This window comes from Haliotis cracherodii, unplaced genomic scaffold (assembly GCF_022045235.1).
Source record: "Haliotis cracherodii isolate W230 unplaced genomic scaffold, xgHalCrac1.p SCAF_3, whole genome shotgun sequence".
NCBI classification, from domain to species: domain Eukaryota; kingdom Metazoa; phylum Mollusca; class Gastropoda; order Lepetellida; family Haliotidae; genus Haliotis; species Haliotis cracherodii.
In genome coordinates, this window is record NW_027266286.1 from 33,588,948 (window position 1) to 33,601,298 (window position 12,351).

At 41.0% G+C, this 12,351-nt stretch overlaps 1 protein-coding gene across 1 annotated transcript in view; it reads left to right on the top strand.

Annotated features, from left to right (window-relative positions):
- Positions 1-5,360: 5,360 nt before the first annotated feature.
- Positions 5,361-12,351, top strand: part of LOC139474912 (uncharacterized) — a 49,643-nt gene continuing 42,652 nt past the window's right edge. The window contains exon 1 of the mRNA XM_071258104.1: positions 5,361-5,482. Within this exon, the coding sequence (XP_071114205.1) occupies positions 5,389-5,482 (94 nt within the window). The 5' untranslated portion in view covers positions 5,361-5,388. The remainder of the gene's footprint in view (positions 5,483-12,351) is intronic.

A 12,351-nucleotide genomic window follows, 5' to 3' on the forward strand; every position in this document is an offset into this window, starting at 1 on the left:
CCCGTTTCTGCTTCTGACAGATGCATAAACCAAAACGTTCAGTTAGTGTTTTAACTCAAACAGAATAGAAAATTAAGGATTTTTCTTACATTTGAATAAAAACTGAAATCTCCAGCCCTCCTAATAAATGAATATATACTTTCAGTATCAGCTGACTACGCTGCATGTGTCAATATAGACCCTAATTAGGTCTTTCCAAGCACATAGATATACAATTCACACATAAACTAAACTGTGATGAATGACGAAATTGTTTCAGCGATGAAAGCAGAACTTGCTTCAATGCAAACTCAATACAAGTGTAAATGCAAGCTGGACAGTCCCATAAGACACCCTGTCACTGAGTATAAGCTAGGGGCTTGGGCCAATAGAGGGAGGGGGGTTGCTTCCTTAATTTGGAGAACAAATTTTGAATTTTGAAATATGCCATGCAACAGGTGGAGATGTATGCATGTAGTTGGTCTGACACATCTCAAAATATACGCATTGGTGTCTATTGCAATAAATATATGTAGTTGGTCTGACATGTGTCAATATATACACATTAGCGTCTATTGCAATAAATACAAAATGTCGTTATAACACGTGTCAGTTACACATTGGCGTCTATTGCAAGAAATACATATAGTTGGTGTGACAGGTGTCAGTACATACATATTGGTGTCTATTGCAAGAAATACATACAGCTGGACTGACACGTTTCAGTATATGAGCATCCTCATAACAAGTGTCAGTATATACACATTGGTGTCTATTGCAAGAAAGACACAATGTCGTTATAACGGGTGTCAGTATATACACATTGGTGTCTATTGCAAGAAATACACAATGTCGTTATAACAGGTGTCAGTATATACACATTGGTGTCTATTGCAAGAAATACACAATGTCGTTATAACAGGTGTCAGTATATACACATTGGTGTCTATTGCAAGAAATACACAATGTCGTTATAACAGGTGTCAGTATATTCACATTGGTGTCTATTGCAAGAAATACACAATGTCGTTATAACAGGTGTCAGTATATACACATTGGTGTCTATTGCAAGAAATACACAATGTCGTTATAACAGGTGTCAGTATATACACATTGGTGTCTATTGCAAGAAATACACAATGTCGTTATACCAGGTGTCAGTATGTACACATTGGTGTCTATTGCAAGAAATACACAATGTCGTTATAACAGGTGTCAGTATATACACATTGATGTCTATTGCAAGAAATACACAATGTCGTTATAACAGGTGTCAGTATATACACATTGGTGTCTATTGCAAGAAATACACAATGTCGTTATAACAGGTGTCAGTATATTCACATTGGTATCTATAGCAAGAAATACACAATGTCGTTATAACAGGTGTCAGTATATACACATTGGTGTCTATTGCAAGAAATACACAATGTCGTTATAACAGGTGTCAGTATATACACATTGGTGTCTATTGCAAGAAATACACAATGTCGTTATAACAGGTGTCAGTTTGTACACATTGGTGTCTATTGCAAGAAATACACAATGTCGTTACAACAGGTGTCAGTATATACACATTGATGTCTATTGCAAGAAATACACAATGTCGTTATAACAGGTGTCAGTATATTCACATTGGTGTCTATTGCAAGAAATACACAATGTCGTTATAACAGGTGTCAGTATATTCACATTGGTGTCTATTGCAAGAAATACACAATGTCGTTATAACAGGTGTCAGTATATACACATTGGTGTCTATTGCAAGAAATACACAATGTCGTTATAACAGGTGTCAGTATATACACATTGGTGTCTATTGCAAGAAATACACAATGTCGTTATAACAGGTGTCAGTATATTCACATTGGTGTCTATTGCAAGAAATACACAATGTCGTTATAACAGGTGTCAGTATATTCACATTGGTGTCTATTGCAAGAAATACACAATGTCGTTATAACAGGTGTCAGTATATACACATTGGTGTCTATTGCAAGAAATACACAATGTCGTTATAACAGGTGTCAGTATATACACATTGGTGTCTATTGTAATAAAGACACATTGTCGGTATGAAACGTGTCAGCACACACTTTGTCGGTAAAACACGTGTCAGTATATACTCTGGGTGTCTTCTACACTGACGGCCATATGGACTCTACTCATACTCCGGGTAACTGCTAAAGAAAAACAAAAAAAATTGCATGTTCAAGACATATATATAAACTAGGCGAAAAAAACCCCGCAAAAGTAGTATAATCTTAAGTATCTGATAGACTGTTGCTGATACCCATGCAAATCTAATACTAAAAATGAATTCATCATTTCTGCATGGATTGGCATTGATTTGTGTGGTAAAAATGAGGTACTGCAGAAATTTGGTGAAAAGATGGAAAAATAGCAAAAATGCAACCACGTGATAGCCTGGCGCCGAAACATACTAACATGACATGCATGCACGTGCAACATCACTTGTTGGGCTATAAAAACGTTGGGTTTTCATTTGCATGCCATCACATTCCTACAGCAAGTGAACAGCGAAAACATGCTATGACTGACGGAAACCCAACGCATCAACGCCATCGGCTGACTGCAAACAGGCGATTCCTCTTCGGCCGTAGCCATTTTTTTTCACGTAGCACCAAGCACTATCACAGGAATGTCGAACCGTCATCAGACACACGGAACAACACGGGACCTTCTCAGATCCGGTCGACCACGTATATCTTCTAGAGCTCAGGCTTGGACACTCGCCCCGTGCAGACGTGTCCTTCCTAGCTCGCAACCCACGCTCTACCATGAGAGATATCGCTCTATCGCTACCTAGGGAGCTAGTTGCCATCCTGGAGCCCTTGCTGGCTTACAGGGTTGGGGACTACTCCCTCCGGACTTCGTACAAGTCCAACTCATCCACCCTCTCCATCTCCTTTGACCTAGGCCAAAGGAAAAGGCCTCTGGTCAAGGCTCCGGCCAAGACCAAGCCTAAGGAGAAGAAGACCCCGGCCCCTACCCCTGCTGCACCACGCCCGGTACAGAAGGCCAGGCCGCCTACAGTGAAGAAGGCTCCACCAATCACCCCCATGGAGATCCAGGAGAGCCTTCCCACCACCCCTCCGCCCCCGACAGCTGCACTGGAACTCGCTCCTCTCGAATCCAGAGGGGAGGAGCCCTTTCGCACGCCGGTAGGGACTGGCCACGGGAGGAAAATGAGAAAGAGGAAAAGTATCTTCTCCCCTGACTCTCTCTGAGCACGAGATCCACAGCTACCAGGATCTCTCGGAGTTCCTGGTCGACTGTGATCTCCCAGTCAGCCCGCTCTTCATCACCAACGCCGCCGCCCGCCTCACCACCGCACTGTTCCGATCTCTTCCTCCAGGACAGCTCGACCTACCCAGCAAAACCCACCCCCCTAGATTAAATTTTTAGGTTTACTTAATTTACATTTTTTGGGTCGCACTTCTTATTTAATCATTACGCTTTTTTTCCAGTTTAGTATAAGTGCTTCCCCGTGTGCGAGATACGCTAAATGTAATTTATTACATGCGGAAAGCGCACGTTAAATCCCCGAACGAACGAACGAACGAACAGATTCACACAGCTACATCACTTACGTGAAAAAACCACCGCAGCAACCTCTTCAACTACGGCAATAGTAAGAATCAGTAGAATATCAGTCCAGACGGTGAGGAACCGTATACGCGCTGAAGGTATTCGCGCTAGACGAACAGTTAGAGGGGTCATTTTGACGGACTTGCATTGTCGGCTGAGACGTCAATGGTGTCAAGGTCACAGAGTATGGCCACAACTGCGATGGAGACAAGTTTGGTTTAGTCATGATCAAGTCACGTTTTATGCTTCGCCGTGCGGATAGACGTCGTGTTTACAGGCGTCGTGGGGAACGTTATGCCCGAAACTGCATACAGGAAGTAGACTTATTTGGTGGTGGTAGTGTGATGATGTGGGCAGCCATCTCCTACACTGGTAGAACAGGCTTGGTGCAAATGCAAGTGAATTTAACTCCACGTTACACGGATGGGATTCTTCGGTCACACGTCCTTCCTATTATGCAACAAGCGCACATTATTTTCCAACAAGACAACGCCCGACCACACACGGCAAGACCGACAACAGCCTTTTTAAGGAATCACAACTTCCAGGTCCTGCCATGGCCCTTGAGGTCTCAAGATTTAAACCCAATCGAACATGTGTGGGATGCACGTCAACAACAAGCACAGAACCGTTCTGCGTTTCTCTTTTGTGTGCTGAGTATATATTAATGAGAGTTGTGTTTTCACACCTTGTGAAAAAGAATACACTTAAAAAAAGCAGAAACTGTTCGAATAACAGTGACCCATAGACACACATGGGGGTCAAAATGTGATGATCCACAATGTTACTGTCAAAACATCTGTCCAACAACAGTATAAAAAATATCTGCAAAGTCAGTATAGACACTGGATTAAAAACGAGCATGTCTACCCCGTGCATCAACACCATGACACCATCCCCTCCATACACTTCATCTTCCTGGACACAGATCGGCGCTAGGCGTTTACCTTGACATCTGTATATACATTTCGACGAAAGTCAGCTCTAAACAAAATATAACTCGTCTCCTGTCCCGCACTTGTCAACGGCGTACCCTGCTGGCCCAACTCAATCTGTCACGTCGGTGCTGTCACTCCACGAAAGGGTCTACGTGCTCGGATACCGTCAATAAACTGGAGATTTCGGTGGAAGACTCGGTGGCTGAGTGGATTAGATCGCTGACTTTGTGTGCAGGTGATTATAGGTGCCTCACTCGGAGAATATTAGAGCACAGGACCATGTAACTAATTATAACAATAAAAATATAAAAAAAAGTCGCGAAATACTAGAATTTGTACTTTACTTTAGTTTGTTTGTTTGTTGTTTAACGCCGCACTCAGCAATATTCCAGCTATATGCCGGCGGTCTGTAAATAATCGAGTCTGGGCCAGACAATCCAGTGATTGACACCACGAGCATCGATCCACGCATTGGCTCCACCCATAAGAGTAATGAATGGTACTATTCCTATAACAATCTAATAAACAAACAAACAACAACAACGTAGATGGAACCGCTCACCCGAAGGACACGTACAAAAGAGGCGAGGCCAGCCAGACCGATCTATAGATCTATGTACTATTATGTGAATGATCTTCTGCATATCCATTGTCCACTCTGACGGAAATGTTTGAACTATTACAAGTCCATGTTTAAGTATATGAGAGTTGCAATAGTCGTAGCGCTTCAACTGTTTTGTTCAAGTCGGCCTGCACATTTTAGCCGTTTTGACAACAACTTCCAAGCCCATTTTGGTGCTGGTCCGTTTTGATTGCTACACACAAATGTAAGCCAGCTATTTACAACACGTGTTCGAAGATGGCACAGTCTGATGATGGCCCCACATTTAAAGACAAGCAAAAGCTGAGACAAATTCAAACATTGATTAAGGGAGGTCGTCTTGATGTAAAAGGTAATCTTTGTCTCGATGTTGATACAAATTATTGACTACAAGGTAACGTACGTCCTAACCCGAGCAGCGAGATGAACTGCATGAAGTGATGTAAACACTAAACAGTGGGGGGAGACTCACGTAGAAACCAATACGCCAAGATCAGTGAGCATATACGCCCCACCTACAGTAAACTATCTCTCCTGTTATAAGCGAAAGTGTATGTGTTAGAATTGCATTTAATTATTATTATTATTATTATTATTATTATTATTATTATTATGAGTTTCAATTAGGTTGGTTGAAAACTACTTCTGCTCATCCTGATGCCGTGATGGTACAATCTACATTGGCTTCCGGCTATCCCAGTTGTATTAGTTAGATATATAACGGCTGACAAATATGAATGGATTTATCGGCCAAACAAAATCACCATAATTAAATTAATTTTCAGTTTATTGTATAAAAATTTATATAAATAAATGAAATGTAATTTTCTTTTAGTATAGCAACAGTGAGTGTAATGACCCACTGTGGTATTATAATTAAACTTCTGTACAACAGGGATCACACACAAGTGCAAACTCATATTGACAAATGCAACCTATTATTTATCTCTCTATGCACCCAGTGCATGTCAACATTTAAAAAAAATTGTGTCTGACTTATTAAGAACGTTTTCTACACAACCTTGACAACATCAGTCTTTGAACTCAGTACACATTATTTACAATACTACATCACTATACCCAGCGTTATGTGTAATTTGACTTTGTCCTTTGGGCTTAATGTCATCAAATGAATCTTATGATAATGACAAGAAAGCGCGAGAATTTATGGTATGTATAAGTGATTCCATTCAAATCGATCTTTTTTATTTAAATCTTTATTCACATTTCAAATAAAATACAATGTGTAACATTTCAACAATTATAGATTATTCAAAATCCACTCCCTTTACATCAAACATTCAAATATATTGCAAATATAGACAATCAAATAATATGATATCATACTATCATTCTTTGCTAGGATTGAAAAGTCTGTGGAAGGAAGACCAGAACTGAAAGAAAGCTGTATAATTGCAATTTGAGAATGCAATTAATTTGGTCATATTGTAGTATCTAATAACTACACATTTAATATATTTCAACTTTAACTGAAAACCCTTTCGTGATTGTTTAAACACAATAAATTTGATATGTAATAAAACTTCATTGAGACAGTTGTTATTCTTCCCCTTAAATCCAAATAAAATATTTATTTACAGAAATCAAGTCTACCTTCTACAGATGCAGTGAACCAGTTGAGAACAAGCTCTTACATCTGAGCAACATATTCACAACCATAAAATGCATGTACAATAGTTTCACTATATTTACTACAGAAGACGCAACTTGGTGAATCTTTTTAACCAGGACCACCTCCGTGGTCTAATGGTAGAGCGTCCGCCCGGAGAGCGGAAGGTCGGGGGTTCGATCCCCAGCCGCGTCATACCAAAAGACGTTAATAGATGGTACTTGTTGTTACCCTGTCTGGCGCTCGGCATAAGGGGCTAAAACAAGGACTGGTCGGATCGGAGTCAGTATACTGTGTCTGACTGGGGTATTCATGTTAAACTGCGGCATGATATCTCAGTGGGCTAGCACTTTAAATCGGCATCAGTCTGGACTAGTACAAGCAGCCACACACACACGTGCATGCACGTCGCTGTATACATGATATAAGTGCAATAATCTTGGACGCGATGTTAAACCCAATTTCACCTCACTTTTATAACCAATACTATGTAAGTAATTATTTAAAGGTGATATGTATTGGATAATTCTAAACCGAAACCATCTCAGATCTATACTCTGGGTACACCTTGTTGCCATCAAATTAAATCCCACCCACTGTTCATCGGTAAATACTTTCTGTAAAGTTTCTTCCCACTTCAGCATTCAAAGCGATCTTGTCAGTGAACTGAAACTATGAGAATATTAAAGACACAGATTATATACATCTATTGTTAATAGATTTTGTTACGTATGCACTATGCAACCTGGTTTAGTTTGGTGCAACAAGATTTTGATGTCAACATGCAGCAGGTGCAAGCTATATCTAGTGCCTGAATCAAGCCCTGGTACAAATATACCTTTATCATCTAAAACTGGCTTCCGCAGCCGATCCCAATATTTTTACCAGTCCGCTTTTCCCTAACCATGCTAACGACGACCAGTTATCTATTCTATTGCTATGTGATGTCATTAGCTTCACGTTGCTTGTTTGTGACGTCATCCTATGTTATGGTCTATGACGTTGCTATTTGTGACTCGGTGACCTCTAAGGTAAGCTTTTTTGTCTCTATAATTTGTATGAACATGGTTTCTTTCAAAAATATTGTCTTTGCACATCACAATTAATGATATTAAAACACAAAACAGTGTAGAATAACGAATTTCTGTACCAAAATAGTCATTTGAAATATGTGAGGTGAATGTTGGAAAATCCAAAATGCTTCTGACGGTATTACGTCAGTAACAACCATCTTGGATTTAATAGTTCTGCTCTCTGATTGGTCAATCTCACTTTGAGGCATAATAACATGCAATATCTACATTGTAGATATTGCTGAAGGCGACTAACAGGATCAGGTGGTCAGACTCGCTGACTTGGTTGATGCATGTCATCGATCCCAATTGCGTGGATCATGGATAATTGCAGTGGTTAAAAAATTCAACAAAGCTTTTAAATGATTACAGTACAGCTGAATAAAACACTTTGTCTTTAATCTTTAGGATTTCTTCAAAACATTTTGCTGTGCAAACTTACAAATGAAACTACTGTCAGCCTGCCTGTTCTAAATTGGCACCCGTCACAAAGCTTGTGGTGAAACTAGAATCTTTATAAATAGTCATGACCGTTTCAAATCATATATGATCAGAATTATCGGGAGGAATTTAAAAAATAATTGTATGAATGAGTAGCGCAAACATATAGAATAGCCTACTCGAAACTCATCGTGATGGATTATCTGTTCCTCATGAATGAAGTTTGTAAGTCCCTCGTCAAAGGCTCAGGATTGACACCATTCATTCACTTGCAACAGATCATCTGTAAATCCTCATATATCGTTGGTTGGGGTCAATATTTTAAAAGTCACATGACTTCTGCAACAATATAACCTACTGGTTGGTTACCAGTTATCACTGTCTTATTCCCTCTTGTCGCAGTACAGGAGCTACAGACTCAAACTGTTTGCATGCTACAAGATGAGTGCATTTGCTCTTGTTTCACAACAATCAAGTAAGTAGTGTACACTAGACTTTTATTTTAGAAATTTTAGAAATAACTCAAAAAACAGCGATGATAACTGGTGTCTGGCCATACCAGACAATTGCCCATCAAAAGTCGTTTCTGGTAAAGATGTCACTTTTTATATGCTGATATGGCAGGGTATTCATATTCCTTGTATTAGAGGTCCAGTGGCATGGTTATACTTGTAATGGTACAATTAAATAAGCTCCTGGTGCCAAAACATACAAAGGTGTGTGACAATGTTTGTTATTAAGTGAGTGCATATTACTTTGTATTAATGTATTTTCTAAACAGTAAAGACACCCATGGATCATGAATATTTACCATCAAAACTCATTATGGCATGTATAATACAAAGCTGTGTGTTTTTTCAAAAAAAGTGTGCACTATACTCAACATGCTCAAGAAAATACAGTAAACATGCTTTATGTACAGTAACATTTAAGAACTTGTAAGAGCATTGAAATTGTAAAAATCACATATGAACCCAAACACTGTGACATAAAAAGTACTACCGGTGGTACCTTTGTATTTTTATCCACATCCAAATGAAGTGAAACTAGGTGTACACATCAAGCATGTGCTGAATGTGTGTTTTCTGCTATTCAGGAATTCTACAAATTTGTATTTCTTGCATTTTCAAGGCAACTTCTTTGATCTAGCGTCAAATGTGTCGGTTGTTAATTTCCAGAGCAGAAACATGATAAACTTCAATATTTCTTTGTGATACTCTGTATACACATCACTGTCATGGTGGCTTTTCCATAATTGTGAATATTCATATTTTTTACTTATCCTGCATTACTGCTTACCTAAGTACAACAAAAAGACAGTGGACAGCGATGGTCTTGCGTGAAGAAACAAGGTTGTTTCAAAGTCCCACTCCTGCTTTCTGCATGGACCATCACCACTGTCATGTGACCTTGTTGATGACAAGTCACCTCACATCACTCCCTGTTGCGCCACAGCAAGGATGTGTCTCAGCTCAGCTCAGCTCAGCTCAGCTCAGCTCAGCTCTTCAAATTAGATAATTTTAGCCCTTCAGCTTCGGCTATAATTTTAAACTTTATCTGCGATGGCTGATGTATTCTTTTCATAACTTTCAACAAGTTGTGTAGTTTTATCATGTTTATGTGGGTTATTAAGGCGTCAAAAGATTTTTGTCTTTTTTCCTACCACATACTCATTATTTCCCGCCATTTTGGATTTGTGTTACAATTGTTTGCCTGCCATGGTAGTCAAATTGTTTACAATTCCCAGCTAGGTATGTATAACATATTCCTGTGTTTTTAAATATTAGTAGCTTTGGCGTTGCATTGAGTTTGTGTGTTTCAATACTATGTATACACTTTCAACTCATAAAAAATCTGCCGATAGAATACTGTTTAATTCTATGGCAAATCTCCGTTTCATCAACAATTCTTTATTTTGCGTAACTTATGTTGGCGTGTTGTACTAATTGTCGTGGAAAAAATGTTCCAAAGATACTCATCCAACCTTGTTTGGCATGTACGTAAATTTGCTCTCAAAACTCTCGATGTAGACCACCCAAGCGCCTACCCCCCAAGCGCCTCTACAATGATCCAGTCATCACCAATGAGCATTGCGTCTCATGGACCTGCGCTGAACGCAGCGCCTGCCTACCACCCAAGCGCCTCTACAATGACATCAGCCCCAGGGCTTACAGTCTTCCCTGTTATGCAGGTGATGCATGATCAGCTTAGCGCTGTTCCAATGACTTATCCAGCGCAGCAGATGTACGCTCAGGCGTCAGCACCGTTCCAGAACACTTATTGGATGCAAAACTTTATGCAGTCCATGTGGCAGCAGCCTATGGAACACCTGTATCCTGCCTACGCCAATGTACCAGATGCCTGCGTCAGCTTCAGCTATGGCACAAGTGTTAGTACCTACACCGGCCCTAATGTATACCAAGCGCCTGATGTGTGTTCTGGTACAGCGCATACATCGCTGGCCTGCGCCTGTACGCCAGCCTGTACGGGGACATCGGCGCATAACCCAGGCGGGTCATCAAAGCCTTCTGATAGAGGAGGCGGCAACCAACGGAGCAGAAGCTGATGATGAGTGCGCCAACAACCCTCTGACTCGTCGGACTTATCAAATGGAATATCCTCTGTGGAATGGAATATGCATCTCGGCTCAGTGCAAGTACCCAATTGGGTAGCAGAGGACACCATAGGGTCACATCCTACATCGATTCCGGTGGATCCGATGTTGACAGATGTCATTGGACGAGGACTTCTCCAAGCTTACACTTGCTCCGTCATTTAAGCCATCCAAGTTTAGGAAGGATGATCTTCCTATCGATGTGGTTGTGGTCACAGACCAAGCTCATTGTTTGGATAAGAAGATACAAAGGATGACAGGCTCATGAGGGCCAACTACTCTTATGGCACAAAATACCAGATTTGCATTCATAGAAATCAGGTGTGTACTGATACCTATGTCAGCACAAACATCGTCAATGCATGCGGCGGATCAGGATCTATCAGAGGATAACCCTATCCGATTAGATCATTTCCAAACTATGGTGAATTTCCAACAGCGTCCCATTGACCACATGAGAAACCATCTTAAGGCCACTCTGGTCATCTACTTTCCTGTTCAATGAACAGATCGCAGACATGCACGCCCAAATCCCAATGACACTTGGGATGAGACCGCGCTCAAGGGTCTAGAACATGTGTCTCATTGTCTTTCCAAGGGGGCTGACCTGTACCCATGAAGGACTGACAAGATGAGAATGATCCGCAATCTCTCCGTGTTCAACAAACGTTGTCTGAAGCATCCACCTTATTGCTGCCTCACCACTTTGAGACTGCTCAGAACCAGCATCAATGCTTTCGATCCTTGATCAGTCTCGACTTGCAGGATGCCTACCTGCATATAGCTATCCATCCCTCCGAACGTTTGCTCCTCAAGTTCCAGGTCAATGGAGTTCACTACCAATGGGCAGTTCTCCCATTTGACATTTCAGTGACTCCGTGGCTATTTACATGAAGAATGAAGCCAATAACTGTGTTTCTACACCTGAAGAACTTTTGGCATGAGTTGTACATAGACACATACTGACGCTAGTACGCCATCAGGAATTTACCAGACGCCTACTAAATCAACTGGGATGGATAATCAACAAGGCAAAGTCAGAGTTAACTCCATCCTATCGACTCCAGTTCATAGGAGGCCTGTTCCAGACAGACCAGGGTCTCCTATCAGTACCGAGGGACAGATGTCACAGATTTTATGCCTCTTGTCACCTGCACTACACCAACCATGCACTCTACACCAATGGCAAGCGTTGCTGGGGTTACTCACTTCGCCACAGGACTTAAACAGCAGAGGCCGATTACAACTGGGCCCAATTCTACAGTTCCTGAACCCTTACATCAGGCGTCAGGATCCACTCAAGGCGATCACTCTACCGGCCCAGCTTAGGCCTTACCTCATTGGTGGACAGTAGAGTTGAATGTCTGAGGATGAGTCTTTTTATCTCGGGTTATCCCCAATACTACACCTGTTCCTAGACACCTCCGTTCGAGGGTGAGGTGCTCACCTGCAAGGCCAGACAG